General features: G+C 40.6%; 1 protein-coding gene across 7 annotated transcripts in view; it reads right to left on the bottom strand.

Moving 5' to 3' along the window:
* Positions 1 to 22,714, bottom strand: part of PCSK5 (proprotein convertase subtilisin/kexin type 5) — a 166,754-nt gene that overhangs the window by 8,383 nt on the left and 135,657 nt on the right. For all 7 annotated transcript variants that reach the window (XM_083576680.1, XM_083576685.1, XM_083576682.1 and 4 more), the window contains exons 11-19: positions 16,671 to 16,788; positions 14,436 to 14,645; positions 8,125 to 8,261; positions 6,918 to 7,061; positions 6,475 to 6,577; positions 4,304 to 4,497; positions 2,787 to 2,871; positions 1,920 to 2,017; positions 1,483 to 1,612 (exon numbers count right to left, since the gene is read on the bottom strand). In XM_083576680.1, the coding sequence (XP_083432806.1) occupies positions 1,483 to 1,612; positions 1,920 to 2,017; positions 2,787 to 2,871; positions 4,304 to 4,497; positions 6,475 to 6,577; positions 6,918 to 7,061; positions 8,125 to 8,261; positions 14,436 to 14,645; positions 16,671 to 16,788 (1,219 nt within the window). The remainder of the gene's footprint in view (positions 1 to 1,482; positions 1,613 to 1,919; positions 2,018 to 2,786; positions 2,872 to 4,303; positions 4,498 to 6,474; positions 6,578 to 6,917; positions 7,062 to 8,124; positions 8,262 to 14,435; positions 14,646 to 16,670; positions 16,789 to 22,714) is intronic.

Here is a 22,714-nt window from a genome sequence, read left to right on the forward strand (position 1 = left end):
AGTCTCAAATCTTCCATTCTTGGGCAAGGTGATTGAGCGAGCGGTTGCCGAACAACTCCAGGCATGCCTGGAAGAAGCGGACCATTTGGATCCCTTCCAGTCGGGATTCAGGCCTCATCATGGGACTGAAACTGCCTTGGTCACACTGGTTGATCTCTGGCGGGCTAGGGACAAAGGTGAGAGCTGTTTCCTAGTTCTGCTGGATCTCTCAGTGGCTTTTGATACCATCGACCATAACATCCTTCTGGACCGTCTTGAGGGGCTGGGAGCTGGGGGCACTGTCATACAGTGGTTCCGCTCCTTCCTCCTGGGCTGTGTTCAGAAAGTGGTGGTGGGGGATGAGTGTTCAGACCCCTGGGCTCTCACTTGTGGGGTGCCTCAGGGTTCTGTCCTCTCCCCCATGCTTTTCAACATTTACATGCAGCCGCTGGGAGAGATCATCAGGAGGTTTGGGCTGGGTGTTCATCAGTATGCGGATGATACCCAGCTCTACCTCTCTTTTAAATCAGAACCAGTGAAGGCGGTGAAGGTCCTGTGTGAGTGTCTGGAGGCGGTTGGAGGATGGATGGCGGCTAACAGATTGAGGTTGAATCCTGACAAGACAGAAGTACTGTTTTGGGGGGACAGGAGGCGGGCAGGTGTGGAGGATTCCCTGGTCCTGAATGGGGTAACTGTGCCCCTGAAGGACCAGGTGCACAGCCTGGGAGTCATTTTGGACTCACAGCTGTCCATGGAGGCACAGGTCAAATCTGTGTCCAGGGCAGCTGTTTACCAGCTCCATCTGGTACGTGGGCTGAGACCCTATCTGCCTGCAGACTGTCTCGCCAGAGTGGTGCATGCTCTGGTTATCTCCCGCTTGGACTACTGCAATGCGCTCTACGTGGGGCTACCTTTGAAGGTGACTCGGAAACTACAACTAATCCAGAATGCGGCAGCTAGACTGGTGACTGGGGGCGGCCGCCGAGACCATATAACACCGGTCTTGAAAGACCTACATTGGCTCCCAGTACGTTTCCGAGCACAATTCAAAGTGTTGCTGCTGACCTTTAAAGCCCTAAACGGCCTCGGTCCAGTATACCTAAAGGAGCGTCTCCACCCCCATCATTCTGCCCGGACGCTGAGGTCCAGCGCCGAGGGCCTTCTGGCGGTTCCCTCATTGCGAGAAGCAAAGCTACAGGGAACCAGGCAGAGGGCCTTATCGGTAGTGGCGCCCGCCCTGTGGAACGCCCTTCCAGCAGATGTCAAAGCGATAAACAACTACCTGACATTCAGAAGACATGTTAAGGCAGCCCTGTTCAGGGAAGTTTTTAATGTGTGATATTTTACTGTATTTTTGGTTTCTATGGAAGCCGCCCAGAGTGGCTGTGGGGGGCCCAGCCAGATGGGCGGGGTATAAATAATAAATTATTAATTATTATTATTATTATTATTATTATTATTATTATTATTATTATTATTTGGTTTTTGAGGAATACTTTTTACCTTTTGCAAGTTTTGTATCCATTTTCTAGCGAGTGATCAAAGTAGTAGCCATTGTTACAAGCCAGCACACACCTTCCATTCTCCATAAGATACTCTTCGGTGCAATTTATGCAAGCGTCTGCTCCTGGACCTCAGAAGTCAACAGAACAAGGTAACATATTGACAAATTTGCAGCAGAGCATAGAGACAATGGATGTGTATTATACTATGCACATAGAAGTATGAATGACTACTGAAAATACATTGAATAGGATTGTGTACTCAATGAAAAGTTATTTCAAAAAGATTTAAAAAATGAAGTCAAGTATAAGTACAGAAAGGTTCTAGCACCGGAAGAAGTGCTTTAGTGTAGCTATTTAACAGCCTACAAAAAATGTGTGTCCCCCCCCTTTTATCGCAAAAGGGATTGAACTTTGATGAAAAGTTATCAGAGGTACCTGCACAAGAAGCACAGGAATGGTGGCATGGCTCACAGTCCCTGCCATTGTAGTATTTTCCTGTTTCGCAGCGGATGACACACCTGGATCCTTGTAAACTACAGAGATACACAAGCAGAATTAGAAAATGCTGATTAGCATGTGGCACTTCTGTATGGATTTTTTTTTGGCAATAGTTAACATATTGTTAATGTTCAAACAAATGCATCTACTCTGAGGAACACTTGTGTTCAGTACCACGCCATGAGTTTAGGGTCAGTCTGGTGAAATGACTTACAGAGGCTTTCTGTAAGCAAGTCTTTCTCCGCTCCCGCACTTATACCATGAACATTGATGAAAAGATATCAGAGGTACCTGCACAAGAAGCACAGGAGCAGGCTAGTGCTCTCTGCTGAATTTTGTTCTGCCTGTCCTGGCGCCAGCAGCAACAAATTACAGGCCTTGCATTAACGTGATGTGTAAACCCAAACAAGCCATGATTGGAAATGCAAGAACAAACTTTGGCTTACCACTGAAGTTTGTTTAGAGAGAAACAAACCACAACTTTTGGTTTGCTCATTATGGGAATCAAGGCTCCTGGTTAGGAAGGGTAGAATGAAACAGGATCAAGTCGAGAGCATGTGCTAACATGCTGCTCATTCACAGTAAGCCATGATTTATGGCCCACTTTGACATGCAAATGCAGTCACTGTATATTAAACGGACCACAGCTTTCATTTTCCTCAGCTTTTCATTTTTTTTATTCAGTGTTGTCCATGATTACACATATAATGAATATTACACTTCAGCAGATTGTAATGTGAAGGTTAAATAATATTATTTAACTTTCCTTGCTACCATGTTCAATACAATCTATCATTTCCTTACCTTAGGCCATGTCTGCATTCTGTGCAGGTTTGAAATTCAGTGCATGTCTTACAGTTTTCACTACACTTACGGCATACAATCTTATCTGGAAAAAAAAAGGAACACAACGAAAAGAACCCAGTTCAATTACATGCAATAATATATTTTTGTCTCCTTGCTTATTGCTATTCCTAATGTGATACCACAAATAGGAGCTGAATAAAATACACCGTATTGGCCTGAATATAAGCCACACCTGAATATAAGCAGCACCTTTAAAATTCAAGGGGGAAAAAGAAAAAAAAAGACAATACCCAAATATAAGCAGTTCCCTTAAAATTCCGCAGGCACTCACACCCCTTCCATTTTACCATATGTTTGTTTCAGCAGCAATATCATAAAAGCCAGTTTTTGTAAGGTTGCAAATTTAAGCTGCACTTTTACTTTTCATGGTCAGAATTTGGGAAAATATTCAGGCCAATACAGTAATATTCTGTGCTCCTGAAGTACTAACATTCAAATAATTTCTATTATCTGATTATATAAGTGATTTTAATACATGGGGTCAATTCTGTAAACTTTTCCTCATTGAGTTGTAGTAAACCTTTTCAGTAATGCCAAAAGATAACAAGCCACATTTATAAAAAATAAAAAAAATTAGACTTTATTTGCTGTTCTTCATAGCACATAACCACTGGGTCCTGTAGAAATAAACTTCTTGTATACATGTCCATGTAATAATTTTTATTATAATAAAAAATATGTACATGATGCTGTACAGAATTAAAGTGCAGATTGTAGACATTCATTATCACGGGGAACTTTCTTGTGTGTGTAAAAGCTCCTATATCCTGAGTAGTTGGCATCAGTGCTGCAGACATAAAGATAACCACCCTGACTGAGGAACTAAAATCAGTATGTTTTACAAAAACAGTATGAAAAAGAAGAGAAACAATGGGGAAAACCAGAAATGTGGTGGGGGGATGGCAATGCCACTGTAGAATGGAATGTCCCGAGCATAAAAAGGGAGACGAACATCCCATGCATGTTTACCTAGAACTAAGTCTCACTGTGTTCAGTATGTTATTTCCACTAAAATGTTAATTTTTATACAAACTTCCTCTCAATAAATGCATATTTGTAGACATTGTTTGGTTGGAGAATTTTGATTAATACGAATTTTGAAAGATGACTGTGTTTTGGCTCTCATTTTATTTCGGGAAGTGCAAGCTTTAGAAATTCACCTTTAAATATGAACTGAAATTAATTTCTTCGTGATCCCTGATGTCTGACTGTATTATGCCAGATTTCCTTTATATTATAATTATTGGGTTTTTTTATTGCTGTTATCTGTTTTTATGTGTTTATTCAGTGGTATATTTAGAATTCTGATATGCGCCTTGAGTGTTCAAACTGAAATGGAAAGGCAGTATGTAATGGTTTAATAAATATCATCAGCCCTAATATGCATTAATGGCAACTTGAAGATTTCCAATTACTTCCAATATTATAACAGGGTTTTGTTTTTAAATACTTACTATTATCCAGGTAAAACCCATCTGGACAGCTGGTAACACAATTCCTGGACTCTTCATTGATATAGTAACCAGGTTTACAGGTATTACACTGATCACTGTGGCTTCCAAAACATGTTTCACAGTTGGGTGAGCATTTTTTACAGCGTTTCTTGTCGGCGCTGTAGTGACCAGGAGGACAGTTGGGAACACAGATTCTTCATTGTACAAGATAATAAAAGACTGAGTCAGAATTATCAATGAATTTGGCAGGAAAAAAGCAACTGCGTTGATTAGAACAGTGGCTTTCCTCTTGTTTATGGAAGCAGAGACTACAACCAGGAATGGCACAAACCAAGCCAGTCTCATTTGTGTCCAAAGCCCTGTTCGGCTGTCCTCACACGATAAGGGAAGGCAGGCTCACTGAATCTGCTTCCACTGTTACACCCCAATTACCGGTCCTGCTACCCTCCACTTTGTTAGAAGGCAAATGGCCTAGAGCAGGCCTGTAGGCTCTTGTATGATCAGGTTTATAAATTACAGAGGGACCCTCGGCATGTAGAGCAGGCGTCCTTCTGCAGATCTTCAGTCTCTAATGAGTGGAAGGGAAGAGACCGACTGACATCAATGCATCAGAGAGGCTGGGCCTACCAGGTGTGTCTCCATTCTCCCCTTACCAAACCCTAATCACATGAAGGCTCAAACACCTGAATATTGTGTCTAGATAAGATTCTTCACTCACTTTTATCTTTTGCCCATTAATTGCCAAGCCCCTTCCTTAACATTTTTAAAAGTATTTCAGTTTGTATCCTCTCTTTCTGCATATAGAACCAATGACAGTAATATCAATATCATCAATATCAATACAAATATAATAAAACATTTGTAAGTCAACCAGGATTCTTAACTAAAATAAAATGGTGGGCAGATAAAACCTAGTAAAGACACAAAGCCAAAGGCTTGTCAAAATGAACAAGTTGTCACCTGAAGGACATCTGACATGGCGCCTAGTGGGCATCTCTAGGGAGGGAGTTCCACAGCTTAGGCACAACCATGGAGAAAGGTCTTTTCTCATGTCCCTCCTCATTCTCAGATATTGGCAGGATTAAGAGAAGTGCCTCTCTCGGAGATCTCTCAGCAGGCTTGTATGGGAAAGTCATAAACTGGTCTCAATACATTTAGGTTGGAACCAGCACTTTGAATTGTTCCCAGAAACAGAAGTAGTAATTTAGGAATCACATGCTCCCTACATAACTTCCCCCAGTTAACAGTTTGGCTCCAGAAATCTAAATTGGGTAAAGTTCCAAACATTGTTCAAAGAGTATTCCAATTATATATAAGGCATGTATATATAACCAAGGCCAGATCTGAAACCTATAGGAATGGGTATAGTAGGCACACCAGTGTGAACTGTGCAAAAACCACTGCCAAATCTGGAGATCTAGACTTATGAATAGATTCAGAAGAAAACTCAAGCTATGAACCTGAGCCTTCAAGTGCAGTGTAAGCAAATCCTAGCATGGTTGAACCCTTATTCCCTGATCTGCCATTCCAGTCTTGTTTGGATTAAACTTTAATTTGTTCACCCTCACGCAGACAGTAGCGGATGCCAGACACCGATCCAGAACTTCAGTTGTTTCCTTGTACTGAGATAGAAAGGAGATGTATGCGTGGGACGCCATCAGCATACTGATGACACCAAACTCCCAAAACTTGGACGGCTTCACCCAAGGAAGCAGAATAGAGCCCCAGGAGACACTGTAGGTCAATGGCCAAGGCATCAAATGGAAGTCTACCAGCTACATGTTTTGGAAACTTTGCTCCAGGAATGATTGGGACTACCATAAAATGAGGGTCCTAAGTCCCATCCCAGCCATGTGAGAAGAGTAATAGCAAGTGAGGAAATAATATATTACCTCCCCCTACTTCTTTACTCCAAATTTCACATCCTAAAGCTGCAGGTTTTGTTTTTTTAAAATACCCTGAATCACTTTTAATATGTGCTTTAATGTGCACACATTCATGTAACATATAGTTAGTCTCTGAAGCCTACTGATGCTGAAAATGTAAAAGTATCTTGAATAAGAATTTTGCTAAGATTCAAACTGGTTTGTCGAGTGAGTTAAAGATATTCAGTATAATCTAATAATTCTGTGGGGCTCGTGTGCCATGAGTAGTGCAATATACTGTCTTACCGCGTGTTGTTCTTAGATTTGTAGTAGTAGTGCAGACAGTCATTGCAGTGGTCTGGTCCTGGGCCACCACATCCTACTTTGCTGCACTCTGCATTGCATGGACCTTTGGCGAAAGCAGCGGGAGGGAGAAAGCAAATCACCATTTGTCTTTGCTTCAAAGGAATTGTCAGAAACTATTTGGTCTTATGTATTTGCTTTGGAAGTAAATAATAATAATAAAATAAATCAAAACTGGAAATACGTATTGTGGGGAATTTTGGATTTCTGAACCAGACCCTGACTGATCTTTAGCCAGAGTCACTATCCAAGGTTTCTTGAACCAGGACATGACATTAATAGCATTATGTAAAAGCAAGTGAAAAAGGGACTGCTAATCTTTTACACTAGTATATTGGTGGGCATATTTGAGGCAGACACATCTGAAACCTTCTGCTTCATATTACCTGCATAGTCATCTGCCCCATAATCTTCTGTAGGGTCTTCTATTGGACTTGAGCGTACTCGTTCGGCTTTTGGGAAATCATTTCTTGGGGAATAAGGCTGAACAGAAGTACCATAAAGTACTAAGGACCATTCTTTCAATTTACCTGGGTGAGGCATATGAAAAACATGAGATATGGAAAATACTTTTTCTAAATTTATTTTCTATATTTGTATCATAGTCTGAGCTATAAACAGAAAAAATGTAACAAACATTTTAATAGTTATAATTAATACTAATAACACCAATACAAAAAATAAAACCGCTCCTTTCCCCACCTGAAAAAACCTGTCAACAATGGCAGCATCAGTATTAGTGCAGGAAAGAAATTACTTGGCACCACAATAACATAGGCCTTAAAATGTCCATTAAGCAATGTTAAGTGAGATTCTGATTTAGTCTTCATGTATGTCCCAGTTGTTTTCCAGTGCCACATATGCAAGCAATTTCCTACTATCCCTCCTCCTGCAGTACCCCACACTCTTAAACCTGCTCCAGAGGGTTGGAGAACCCTCCGGAGAAGATTTAGAGAGTCCAAGGCATTCCAGGGGATTGGGAGGATAGCTGAACCTCCAGCAGGGCTGAGTGGCATACAACCCAGGAAGGAAATGGCAGGGGGAAAATGTCATTACAGTAAGCCCACAATTTACACACATTTAACTTGTACACATTCAAGCTTTACATGTTTGGCGAATCTATATATATATCTGTATTTACACACACACAAAATAAAAAGAGGGTGGAAAGGGGGCAGGCATCTGGGAAAAAAGACTTTGGTAATCTCACCCACCATTAAACCCAGTGTGTTTTGACTATACATGATTTGACGTGATCTGCAGAACATAAACTCCCGCATAGGATACACATCTATCGTATTCAACTATTTTCATTCTACTACTCCTACTATCCTCTCAGTGTCTCAGCTACCAAAACTTATAAACATGCATTAAAATGAAATGTACCAGAAAAATGATTTTGAATTCACCCCAAATGAAACAGGAACATGGAAGTGCAATTATTTTTAAAAGTTTTATATCTCTTTCTAGTGTTTGTAAGTAGCTTTGAGTTCGTTTTTTTAAAGTGACTGATAAATATACTGCTACTACTTCAAGACTTTTCTATCACTGGAACCTAAATGCACATCACTAACAAAATTATAAGATTTGTACCTGGAGTCTTGACATTTCTTAGCTGTGACGGGGTATCATAAATTTCCAAAATCCAGTCACCAGCTGCTTTTTCACCCCAGCAATGAGTTGTCATAAACTCCCAGCTTTTAAACCCTTCCATGGAATGGTCAAATAACCTTTTAAAGAAACCAATAATAATATAAACTAACATAAAAATACAAATACAAGAACAAATAGGAACATACTTTTGCACAAATGTTTTATATTATATAAAGTAATATTATTAAAGAAACCAGGCAAGCCAATAAATCCAATTACAGTAATGGATCCAGTTAAAATGTACATTGGAGTTCCTGTCTCCAACTTCCAGGAGAAATGTATGCAGGGTTATTCCTTCATTGCAGGGGGTTGGACTAGAAAACACTTGGTGTCCCTTCCAACTCTATGATTCTATAGGATGCTACAAAAAGAGCCTGGGAGGAATGACATGACATGAAAGTGGGAGGCTGCCAGAGCGTGGACAACTGAGACCAGCCTATCCTGGACCAGGAACAGCTATAGCTGGTGGTCCAGCTTAAGCAGGACATAAGCACTCAAGTGGCAGCTTGAAATTCAGATGCAACCCTTCCCAGAATAGGTTGTACACCTAATTTCCAGACATGGGAACTACCCACCAATAGCACCTCCATCTCAACAGGATTCAGCTTCAATTGTTGGCCTCCCATCGAATCCAACACCTTCTCAGCCTCTCCTGATTCTGATGGAATGGAGAGATAGAGTTGCATGTCATCAGTACACTGATGACACCATGCTCCCAATTTTCACATACCAGCTCCCAAGAGTTTCATATAAATATTAAATAGCATAGAACAGTGGTTTTCAACCTTGTTGAGTCCATGGCTCCCTTGACAAATCACATTCTTTTTGGGGCTCTCCCGTGGAAGCCACTTATACTGGGGTTCTGTTACAGGACATGCATAAGTGGGGATTTCTCTGTTCCACCCCTGCCCCATTCCACCCTGTCCCTTTTGGGGGCTGTTTTTGGCGTGCGTGTAAGTGGGAGTGCATGTGTTGATGGGAACCCAAGCAATGCCACTGCTCTGCAGGGCTGAGCTGACACACTCCGCATGGCACCCCCGGCCTGCCTTTCCCAAAATTAGGGGCACGTGGTGGGGGCTGGAAAGGGCAAAACAAGATTAATGGTTAAATGGAGGTGGATTGCCATCTGTCATGCATTGATCTAGTTGAGAGTCCTGCATTACGTAGGGTTGGACTAGATGACCCTCAGAGTCCCTTTCTATTATCTAAAATATCTCTGTAACAAGCGTTTGTTTTAAACAAAGTATTCTGACTTTCAAAAGTAGCCACTAGGCAATAACTTATTTGAGAGGAAATAAAGTTCTTGTTTTGTTCTAAAAGTGCCTCATCCTTATTTAGATTCGCTGGTTGAGAATTAATTGGTCACAAGTTCCCCTCTACATACAGTAAACTACCACAGTTAATAAAAAAAGCTCTGTTATGGGAATACAGGAAAATATTTATCAAATAACACACCTATAATAGCAGTCAGGTTACCCATCTTCAGTGTGGGTGTGTCTGTCACACTTTCCTTCACCACTTTTTTGGGAAATATTATATAAACTGCACAAATCTCTTTATTTTGTAACACTGAAACTTTTGGACTGCTGAAACCTGAAACCTTTGGACTGCTGACAATTGATTTCTTTTTTTATAAGCCTTGAGTATTATAAAACAATGAAATTAGGGAAACCAACAGTAATCTCAATATTGAATTTGAATGCCTTCTTCTTTATTAAAGGCCCAAGCCCAAAAACTTTTCTGCTGGCCTCACATCTCAGACCCCTGCTCCTTAAAAATAAAAATAAAAATAATATTTCAACACAAAGCTTTTGTTACATTTCTTACAAGGTTAATTGGTATGCTGCGAAGTACAGTTGTACCTTGGATCCCAAACGCCTTGTGACTCGAACGTTTTGGCTCCTGAATGCCGCAAACCCGGAAGTGAGTGTTCCGGTTTGCAAACATTCTTTGGAAGCCAAACGTCTGACGCAGCTTCCGTGGCTACTGATTGAGTGCAGGAAGCTCCTGCAGCCAATCAGAAGCCATGCCTTGGTTGTCAAATGTTTTCGGAAGTCGAACGGACTTCCAGAATGGATTCTTGTTCGACAACCAAGGTACGACTGTACAGTACTAGTGAGTCCTGAGCACACACTATCTTAATTTGTTCAGAAACTACATAGACAATTTTTATGCAAATTTGCACCACAAACCTGTGTCAATTCCCCTGATTAACGGTATTTTGCATTTTGCCTTACATACAATAAAAATATAGGGCCCTGAAACATTGCAAAATAGCTATTTTTCTTTTTAAAAATGTGTCTTTTTCATACTGTTTTGCAGTTTGAAAGAAACAAAAGTAAATGTTTTTCCCACATCTACTTACTCGTGCTGTTGTTTCCTAGTCTTCAGCAATACTTATTTCCCCAGAGCCATAGAATCTATTTATTTTTTTATTCACTGCCTGCCTGGCCTGGAATGATGCTAATACATTGGAACAGCACTTGTTTCTGTCAATTATATCAACAGAAACACTCAGGGCCTTTTGGAGGTTTCATCAACATCCAGTTCAGACAGAGAAGTTGGGGCGTAGGCTATACAGCATTAAAAATGGGTAGAATACTTTTTAGAATTATATTTTTCACTGAAAAAAATAGAATGGAACAGTGGAAAGCAAGCATCTCATAAAAAAACAACAGGCTGAAGGGGAGAACAGTGGATTTTGCTTGTTTGCTTTCACAGTTTGATCAAGAGCTTTCAGTAATTCAGTGGATGGTCAGGGTATCTGCCATGCTGAATCAATCTAAAGTTCCATGGGGCTGGCAAGATATTCTGAGGAAACTCAGAAGCAGGGTGTGGGAGCCTCCCACCCTCCTCTCTGCCCACAGGATCGGATTCTCAGAAGTATATCGCCTCTGAAGATGGCATGTTCCATTTCTTGCGACTGGGGCTGCTAGCTGCTGAAAGTTATTTCTCACAATACTACGCTAAATAAACCATAGTTTAGGGCAGCACTAGATCTATTGAGGTTAAGCTGTAGGAGGGTAGATTTTGGTTTAACATCAGGAGAGACATATTGGTAACAAGAACACGTGGACGATGGAACCAATTGCCCAGGGATGGGCCACCTCCACTACAGCTCCTCAAGGAGAAGCATTGGAGACGTTCTTGCTCTGGAATTCCTCCACTGAGCAGGGGGTTGGACCAGATGGTCTTAAAGGTGCCTTCCAAATTTATGATTCTATGAGTCGCACTGAAAGTATGTGATCCCTGTCCCTTTCTAAGCTTGCGTTTTACTCTTATTTTCTTCTGTTCTGTCCCTTGAATATCCAGTCTAATCACGTGAAAAGGGAGGTGTTAACTGTCATAACTTTTACAAACAATGCAAAGACTCCAGCAAATGACAACAGAATCCAACCAATACCTAAAAGCAAGGACTATCATTCTCACTACCTTAAGGTGTTTTTTAAAATGAGTAACCACCATTAAAAATTGAAGTATTCATAGACAAAACCCTAACACTGTCTGATATAATAGCTTAACTGTCTAATAAAATGCACAATGAAGATTTGTTTATGTTTTAAGAGTTCAAGTGTTAAATACATCTTTGCAGTTCAAGCAATCTCAATAATCGCTTCCAAATCAAACCCACAAGATTAATGATGAATCAATGATTTTTCTGACTTCAGTAAAAATATGTGAATTGCTGCTATTAATCATGTGTATCCAAGGTTCACTGTGTCTGAAAAAAGTGTCTGAGTCAGTAGCAACACAGCACTGACCAAGGAGCGGGGATATCTGCTGCCAAGGCATTCTTGAAGCTAACAACATGCAACAATGTTCTCAAGCATTGCTTATCCTATCCTTATTGCATTTTTGTATTCAAACAAGCTCTTTTCTACAGAACAATGATGCTGCACATTTTCAACTGCAGCAACAGACCACCACATTTATTTTCAGTTACTTAGAAAGAAAATAACCTTGTAAACATTATTTTTGAATCCCTTTAGACATTTTTAAAAGAGTGTACAAGAAATAATAATAATAATAATAATAATAATAATAATAATAATAATAATGATGATGATAAAAAAAAAATTATATACAGCCCTTCATCCAAAGATCTGAGAGCAGTTAACAAGATAAAAATACAAGATAAAAGCACAAATAGTTAGAACAAAAACAAAACAAAACAAATCCTCCCAAACACATTTTAAAGGCCGTAGAATATTAATCAGCCCAAGGCCTGGTTGAAGAGGAATGTTTTCGTTGGTGCCTAAAGATGTATAATGAAGGCGCCAGATGAACCTCCCGGAGGAGAACATTCCACTGCAGAAAAGGCCCATTCTTGTGTGGCCACTCTCTGGACTTCTTATGGTGTGGAGACACAAAGAACCACCTCAGGTGATGATCACAGGGTCTGGGTCGGTTTATATGGGGAGAGGGGTCCTTGAGGTACTGCAGTCCTTCAAAGGAAAGCATGGGGGTGGGGGAGACACTGATGACCTACCTTTCCAATATTACTTAGGATAACCTTAAAATAGAACCTGCCAATTACCCCTGACAAACAGAGGGAGTACTACAGGCAAAGTTTAACGCTTCTAAAATTGACTGAGAAGTCATGAGCATAATTCTTTCCCACCAATACTTAACCATGTATTGTTTTCCATTTGAATTTATGTACTTGATGCAGGCTGAACTTTATGAACCTTTCTTTTTACTTCTCTATTTTGTGTATTATCTAGACTTGGACAGAGCCAAACAAAATGTAGTTTAAGGCTCGCAGTGCCAGCAGATTAGGCCAAATGTAACAGCTATACCAAAGCAAGATCAGAAAATCTGACATTCTGCTAGTAGTGAAATGATGGTGCTGTAAGCAAGTATGCTAACTGAGGCTCCAATCCAAAACTTTTCATGCAGCATGTTGCATGCATAATGTGGCTGTCCTGTTCCCTCCTCCCCATGCATGTCTGTGCACTCTTTAGAGCTGATCCTAACAGTTGAAGAAGATTTTGGATTTGATATCCCGCTTTAACACTACCCTAAAAAGTCTCAAAGCAGCCAACATTCTCCTTTCCCTTCCTCCCCCACAACAAACCCTCTGTGAGGTGAGTGGGGCTGAGAGACTTCTGAGAAGTGTGACTGGCCCAAGGTCACCCAGCAGCTGCAAGTGGAGGAGCGGGGAAGCGAACCCGGTTCACCAGATTACGAGACTACCGCTCTTAACCACTACACCACACTGGCTCTCCAGTTGAGAGGCTCTCCAGATCAATATGGGACATGCAACAGAGAGAGGAAGGAATTGTCAGAACTTGGGAGACTTGCACCAAGGTGGGAGACTTGGCAACTTGCACATGTGGAAGGGTCACCTGCTCAGAGGTGTATTTAGGCCAGTGCAACAGGTTGTGCTTCACTGGGTGCAGAGTCCAGGGGAAGCCAAAGGGTGTTGCAACTATGATGTAGTGAATTGAACAGAATGGAAGGCGAGAGGCAGGGGTGCAGAATTTTGGGCGTGCCACTGAAGTTGGAAGGACAAAAGTTCACCCATGACCTGGTCATGCGAGAGCACTAGCTAACAACTCTGGAGACATAGCTGAAAAAAGTCCTCACATTATGCAGTATTAATTCTAAAGCGACAATAGCCATAGCCAGACCATTAAAATTAATAGACAAGCCTTTTTCATCATTTCATTGACTCAAACCCAACCAACTGATTATGCTAAAGGATTCTTGGGCCACTCGTCTTCTTACCCCAGAAAACAACCTCATAAAAATCAGAGTTCATAAAATATCCAGTTAGACACTCTTGATCAGCACCAGAACTCAAGAAAGACAGACAAGATCAACAATGGAACTAAGGTTTATGATAGTATCATGTGTGAAAGACTCAGGTCAAACATGACAGGCTGGAACATCCACTCTGGCATTATCCTTATTTTGGAAGGACAACTTTAACAGCATGTCATTAGCAGCTATTCCTCCATCAACCATCACCTTGCAATATTGATCTTGTTTCACTTCCTCTGTATTCTGCAATGATCTCATCCCTCAAGGATTTGTCAAAATCTATTGAGCCCAACGCTAAAGATTACAGCCTTATTCTAGCCACTGTTGATATTAACAGTGGCAGCAGGTCTCCAATTCCACCTCATTTTTTTATTCTCTCCAAGACATGAGTATCTAAGCGGTTTCTCCAGTTGCCTTCATTTAAATTGGGTACACCCTGGACAGTCAACCCTTATTGGACTGAAAGTTGAATATGATTATTATACCTGTTAGCCAATAGTTGAGATTTTGTTCCAGAAGGAGACGTCAAATAAATTGCCAGGTCACCTCTCCGGGGATGTGTGACAGTGATGCGCACAACGACATGTTCCAGGTAGATGACATGGTGATTGGCATTATCTGCGCAGCCTGTTGCTTTGTATATTGAACGGACACCATTATCTGGTCCATTACGAATATTATCTGGTCGTATTGTTCTGTTTCAAAGACACCAACATAGTCATGGTCTCCAGTGAATACTACAAATAATTTGTTATAAATCACTTTTATCCTTGAACTGTGTATTGAATTTTGGTGATACTGAAATAGGTTTAAGCGGGACTTTTTTTTTACATGCCTGGGTAAGCTTAACATTCTATTCATTAGATGAAATCAATTATACCCTCACTTAAATAGTACTACAGGCTAAAAGATAAGCATCACCACAGTTAACAAGAAAGCCAATTAGTTTACAGAAGTTCCAGATTCCAGAAAACAATTTATATCGTCTTTCATATTTTTCTATTAAAAATTATTTGAGCTGTACGAGTAGCCTCTTCTGAAGGCACAAATGAGAGATGATACATTTAAGTCCCAAGCCACCATACGTGTCCCTGAAGTCTGGTTCATACAACCGTGTTAACCAAGTGATAACTTTCACACACAGCTTGATATTGTGAAACAACTAAAGATACATGCACTATGATGTACGGTAGATTCCATATCATGTAAATCAGTAACTATCCTTGGAAGTGAGCTTGTCAAAAACAAAAGTCATAACCAGGGCCACCAAAAACCAAGGCAGGTTTGGAGAGGTGAAGGGTAGAAACAGCAACCAGCCCCAAGGTGTTAGAAGCTCTATACATTATTAAACTGGTTTCTCTGCCAAATATGTTCTAGTTTACTTTTGGCTCTGGCTTTTATAAGCCTCTATGAGGCTGTCATTATAATTTGATTGGAATTATTAGATTTAGGCCTGATAAATACCACCTTAGACTGAAAAGTTGAGATAGGAAACCTGAGATCCAGACCACAAATAATTTTTGAATTATGGAAAGGGAGGACTCCGGCAGAATTATGTACAAAATTGCCATTGCTCATAATATCCTGGGGCATTGTCTCTGTGTCTGCATGGAATGTATAGGGAGAAACAGTCTATTGAGCCCCACAGGGACCTCGCACAGCACCCGTACGGTATTCATCAAAGTAACAAAGGATTTAATTAAAATAAAAAATCAGTCTGAATGGAAACTTCATAAACTGACATTCACAGACCAGCAGCACAAATATCCTTAATATATTTCTTTATTCAAAAAACAACTTATATCATACCTGCTGCAGTCCTCCCTTTCCCTGTGTGAGTTCAGTGAATGCATGTACAGAAGGGGGCAGGGATTTATGTTGCACCTATTTTCCTCTAGTCCTGACTTCCATGAATTCAACTGCAGGTCTGAGCAAAGCATATGTATGGTACAGACTGCACATGCATAGACTTCCCTGATCATATAGCCAGAGCCGACATGGACTGGGAGTGAGAGCTTAGATCTTGGAACCAAACCCAGAAATGTTTGTGAGGTAGAAGTGTACTGAGTGCTGTCACTAGATGGATTCCTCTCAAACGTCTATATATTATTATTAAACACAAAGCATATTATATTAATGATATAATTTGTTATCTAGTATATCAAAGCTAAGCAATAGATCCAGAACTACAAAAAAGAGGTTAGGGTCAACAATCAAACACATGGAAGAAAAGGAATGGCACGGCATGGTGCCATAAAATGTAAAAAGGTGCGTCTCCCAGCTGAGAATGTTCCACAACTGAGGAACCGTAGCTGAGAAGGTATTTTCTCTGCATCTCTTCCACCCAGAGGAGAAGCTAATTGCTGACTTGGCACTTGATCATATTGGCTTGTTGTGAGTCTCACAAGCTAACAAGGCCCTAGCCTAGGGACCATGATTTTTATAATATGGTGCTATTTTCAATGACAATGTTGGCATTGAAATAATAATAAAAAATATGAGTTATATATGTGCTTTGATTTGTAAAACACAAGCACAAAATTAAGTGATCTGCCAAGAATCTCAGAAATCTTCAAATGCCCAGTAGGAAAAAAAAATGTTTGAGAACCATTGCCTTAGGATTAGCTTACAGAAAGCCAAACAATACAAGCTGCAATGTACAGCCACAGTAAATATATATGCATGCATATGTGTCAACAAACGTCTTCAACAAGCATTACTTGATTTGCCGATCTGTATTTTCAACACACACATGCTGTGGAGGGACTGTTGTCCACTTTTCTGCTTCTATCACCATGGCTTCAGCATCCATCAATCCAAATCCATATAGGTGGCTAACTGCAAAATATAAACAGAACTGTTTACAATTACAAAGTAATTCTATGCTCTTTCATAGAACACAACACACATTACTGCAGAGGGCCTTCTCGGTAGTGGCGCCCTCCCTGTGGAACACCCTCCCACCAGACGTCAAAGAGAACAACTACCAGACTTTTAGAAAACATCTGAAGGCAGCCCTGTTTAGGGAAGCTTTTAATGTTTGATGAATCACAGTATTTTAATATTCTTTTGGAAGCCGCCCAGAGTGGCTGGGGAAGCCCAGCCAGATGGGCGGGGTATAAATAATAAATTATTATTATTATATTATTATTACTGCTACATTCCTCTTAATTCTCCTCCCTCACCTAATTGCCAAGAACCATACTGCATATAGTTGCCAATCATATCTAAATTCATTGTTCAATTGTTAACTATTGCTAACAATAATCAGATATGGGTCTGATTCACAGATACATGTGCAATCAATTTCCCCCATGTGATTGTAATGTAATTACAGAGTTTGTGGCAGCTGGAAAAATTGCAACTAAGATCACAGAAGTGACTGCCTGCAATCTTTGGATATCACCTGGTTCACATTAACATTTCTGTATGTGGCTGCATGCTGAGATAGTGTTTAAACAAAAGTGTGGCTTGCAGAATGATAATTATAGAACGGCAATGTTTCTGCTTGGATGCATCAACCAGACCTACACCTGAGATTCTATAATACCAGAAAGCAATAGAAAAATGCCTGGTGGAGCACATGTGTGTGAACCAGATTATCTTTGAGTCTCTTTGGGCAGCACTGCCCCACCTTAGCTCGTGCTTTTCCCAAGCTTTTAGAATGAAATGTTGGAATGTTATAAGGAGTAAAAGCCATAATCAGAATCCACAAACACCATGGTGCTGGCTGCTGTGGAATTCTGAATATGATACAGCATAGACTATAGTATAGATTTATACTGTAAGCTCTTTTTCGCTTTATTGAAGCTGAGTTTTGCTTATGTTAGCTGTATAATGTATCATGCACAGTTATCATGTGCTCTAGGACTCATAACTTTCAAGGCAATTCAGTAATCTTGACTGTTACCGTATTTTTCGCCCTATAGGACGCACTTTTTCCCCTCCAAAAATGAAGAGGAAATCTGTGGGGCGAATGCAGGCTTTCGCTGAAGCGTGGAGAGCCCTCTTGATCTCCAGGCTTCAGGAAGCTATCAGCAAGCCTGGGGAGCCCGCGGGAGTTCCTGCAGGGCTCCCTAGGCTGCGGATAGCAGCCTGCTGCACGGAGCACGGGGCGCTTTGAAGCAGAGCGCCCCGCGCTTCGGGCAGATATCCGCGGCTGGGGGGGGGATAATTTTTCCCCCTTTATTTCCCCCCCAAAAAACTAGGTGTGTCCTATGGGCTGGTGCGTCCTATAGGGCGAAAAATACGGTAATTTTAAGCATTTGTTGATGGAAATTATCTATTAAGCCATTTTAGAATTGCATACGTAGTTCAGCTAGCACCCTGATTCCATCACACTCTTCAAGCTATGGGTAGAAAAAGCTACCTTCCTATTGGCAACTTGATTTTGAATGTATTTTATTTAATAAGTCTATCTTTTTACTCCTGAGAAAAAGATTACCGCCCAACGTTGTAATACCCACATTAACTTCCCATGGCTGATAGACAGTACACTTAATGTTTCAGAACTTTATTTTTGTGATGAACGAAGAGTAGCATTAACATGTGCCCTGCCATTTTAAACAAAAATGCATACACACAAGTGATTTAGACCCCTGCCAGCCAAATCAAAACAGCCTCAGTGGTGTTATTATGGACGTCCATGTGCAGCCATTCCAGACAGCTGATATTTGGCTGTCTGCAATGCTCTCACTTCAAAGGCCCCAATCACATGGATTTGGCTAGCAGCTCTAGGTACTGAGACAGGCCCATCATTTTCACAGACTAAATAACAGCAATTTGGGAAAACACTACAGAGTTGATAAAACAGCTAATCCCCTACATCTTGACAAAAAAGATGTGCTTACTCATGTGACCACACCATTAAAACGTTATCCATTTTTATATGTTTAAATTAGAATTGCTACTGTTGCTGAACCTGACATTATCAATTTCAGGAGCCTCTGGCAGTGCTATAAGATTCCTTTCAGGTAACATGTTAGAAATGCAATTGCATTAACAACTTCTTGGAAAGATAATGGGTGGGATATATACTTTTATTTATCATGAACTGCAAAGCTCTACCTGAAAAGGCTGATGAAATACTGTCATTTCTGTGCTACCAAAGGCCACCGCAGCCTCTCTGCTGCTCTAAATACATGTCTTTATTATGTTCAGGTGTACTTTTACATCAATGTGAGTATTGTAGCAAGGGATCTCATTGTGAGCCAAGTAGCAAGGTGACCTGTGACTCACAAAAGCAGGGTAGAAGCATGCGGAAGGCAGACACCTGCTGATGCAGTTCTCAACTAGCTTGACTGTCCAAAAGAAGTAAATTTTTTAGACTGTTTAGGTAATGTAAACAAGGGAAATATCCACTTACTTTAAAGAATATTGGAACTGTGCAGTTTTGAAGCCTAGTTTTTCTCTAGACTACACAGAATGGTCCCCTGTGACAGTGATGTAGTGCTACATTTTGAAGTGAAGGAGCTCATCATGGCAGCCCCATCTGGACTCAGGCCACCCCAAGGGGAATTCACAGCTTCACCTCACCCCCATTATACAATTGTGCAATGAAGTATTGCCAAATTGCTAGCATGAAGTAGAAAAGGAAAGAACTATACAGCGTCTGCTTGATTATTTCTCTCATTCTTTGACTTTTGCTATGTTCTTCTGCCATAAACAATCGTAAACCCTGAAAGCCTCACTTATACCTCACTTAGTTGCCAGAGCAAGGAAAGTCCCTCCATCTTTTTGGTGCTCCTGCATATGTCAGTGATCCTGCTATGAAAAAGAAGTCCCAAATCTGTTCTCCATCCCATATCAATTATGGCACAAGGAGACTGGAGACCCGTATCTCCCTGCCTGAAATACTGGTGCTTTGCAGACCACAAACCTGCCACAGGGATATGGAGATGTTTGATTTGGGGAAAGAGCAGATCAGCTTCTTGCTCCCTCCCTCCATAAACTATGTCCTCACCCCAACAAACCATTAATTAGTATATGTGCTAGCATTGCTTCTCAGTAGAGTCCTGGTGGGTTACAGGATCTTTAGGAAACTTTGAAGATGTGCTGGGAGGTGTAACTCCAGTGGTTTTGGCAAATCTATAGATTTAAATATTTAAATATTTAAATCTATATATTTAGACTATAGTATTTAATCCGAGAAGGGACCCTAGTCTTGCTTGGGTTATTCCTACACAAGGGATTCACTGAATCCCCATGGGATAATAGCTGTAATACTGTGATTACCATTACTGCTAATTTATTTATTTGTATGACTTTTCTTCAGCAAAAGGGTTGCCAGAGTAGCACACAATATTAAAATTATACATAAAGCAGCTAAACACAAAACTGTCATCCTGGATAGATAATAAAAACTCAACCAATCAGCAGTTAACATCAGCTAAAGTTATGTTGAAAAGTCTATGACCTCTAAACAAACAGGTCTTTGCCTGATGTAGAAAAGACTGCAGGTACCTGGGGCTGTGTGATGTCAACGGTGTGTGTGTGCACACCACAGGGCATGTGGGGCATGTGTGCCATGTCATCACACCCCTGGTGTGCTGACGTCCCTCGTGCACATAGCAGAGTATGGTGACATAGCGGGTGCACATAGCGGGGCCTGGTGATGTTGTGTGTGTATGCCCCATGGCGTGCATGCCCAGCTGTGCTGCACTTTGTGGGTGCCCGGCCCCCACATTTAAAATGTTGTGTGAACCACAGCATGCAGGGCCCCTGCGACCTAGCTCCTAGGGTTGTAAGCTATAGCAGATAGAGATCAATAGTTCTGAGGCCTACAAAGAAAGGACAGAAAAGGGATGTTTCCATGTTTTTGCAAGAGAGTGAGCTTTTATTAATTATTCGAAAAGTTGTATGAGGTGAAGTAGCAGGTTGAAAAGGAGCCTTGCAGGACACACTACAGTCTATTAAGCTTTCTGTTTCTATTAAAGCACACTATAAATAAGCCAGATCTCAAGCAGTTAGAAAAGAAAAATGTAGTTTTCTGAGCTGAAAAAATGAATACTTAGAATTCATTTGGCTGATGGGAATTTAAAAACACTGTTTGCTAAACAGTCATAGTGAATACTAGCAGCCCATTCTCCAACACGCATAGCTGGAGCAAATATAAAGACATACACCCACACACTCATTTATCTCCCATTACTGTGGGGAGCAATGGGTGCATTTCCAGCTCTTTCCATCTGTTTTCTGGCTTGAAATCGGTAGGAGCAACGGCTCTGAGGCACAGCGTTGCCATGCAAGCAAGTTAATCAGCCCACTGAAAAGGCATGCTGACCCACTTTCAGGTGCCAGCTCTCATTGACTCTTTGTTGAGTTTGAGACTCCTTCAGGTTTTTGCTGTTTTACTCCTCTGATTTCCCTTTTCAAAAGAAAGGCATTCTTTCATTTTCCCTACTTGCTTCTTATTCATTTTTCACAGAAAAAGACAGTTCTCCCGCATCCTGTGTTACAGTGAAATCCTAAACGTGTTTTCCCAGAAGTGTCCCACAGTGTTCTATACAATCCCTAGGAAGGTGTAACCAAGAGTAATCATGTCTACTCAAAGTTAGTCCTACTGAATTCAATGGTGTTTACTCCAAGGCAGGTGGGGCTAGGATTGCAGCTTAAATCAGTTTTAGAAGCTTGCTTCCTTAATTTCTCAAATAAGCCTTAGTAAGAACATGTCATGGAAGAAATATGTTTCAGCCATCAAGAGAATGATGGTACATTTCTACAAGAAACTCAGTCTGATCAGAGTAATTCATTCTATGAAAAACAGGCATTTAATTGTTATTCTTGGCTGTAGTTGAGGACAATAGTGAAATATTACACAAAATATTGCCATGTGCAATAGGAAAGTACCGATCCATTCTTGCCAACAGCAGTGTGCAATTCTCCCCCCTCTCACATCAAATTCAAAGTTGGATATTGTTATTTAATCTAAATCATTTGCTTTTCCTTGATCCAAAACTAACAAGAGGTTTAGAGAGAGCTACAGTTTTATTGGAACCATTGCTCAGCTTTCATTGCCAAACTAATTTACTTAAAACTATTCTTTTTATTTGGGTTAAAGTTGATTCCTCAATTCCACAGTGATGGGGGCCATTTAGTTTTCCCCCTTTTCCAAATCCAACATGAGGTTATAGAACAATTTTGTTAGGTCACATTCTGTTCTTGGTATCCCTTCATCTATGGCATTAATCAGGCAGTGTGGTGTGTGCGTGTGTGTGTGTGAACCCCACCCTAAAATATGGTTGACATATACCAGATGGCTCCCAAAAGCAGCTTAAAATAAAAGACACAAGTGCATACGAATATTGCAAGTGCATACGAATATTGCAATGTTTCACATATATACATATTGACAAATACTGTAAAATACAATAGATTTCATAAATTACTGCCACTATGGCAGAAAACATGACAAAAATAGTATTCTAGATATTAGCATGTATGAGCACATACAGAAAACAAAATATGATGCAAAGAATTTGGTTTATTCCTGACAACCTATTTATTCATCCTGATATGTTTGCACGAAGTTTGCTTGGTTAGACAACATCGGCTGTTTTTTGAACATTCATTCTGATTTGTTTGCAGGGTTATATGATGCTGTGCTAAGCAATTGTTACTTCACTCTTTACAGTGCATTTACAGTCAATTCCCCTATTGCAAAAGGTCTGATTGGGTCCTTTTTTTGGGGGGGGGTTGTTGTTCCAAGAGCTCTAAATCAACTTTGTGCAATCTGAATCTGCCAGCATGTGAATGAATCCCACAT

The sequence above is a fragment of the Podarcis filfolensis genome (assembly GCF_964270895.1).
Source record: "Podarcis filfolensis genome assembly, chromosome: 11".
Classification (NCBI taxonomy): Eukaryota; Metazoa; Chordata; class Lepidosauria; order Squamata; family Lacertidae; genus Podarcis; species Podarcis filfolensis.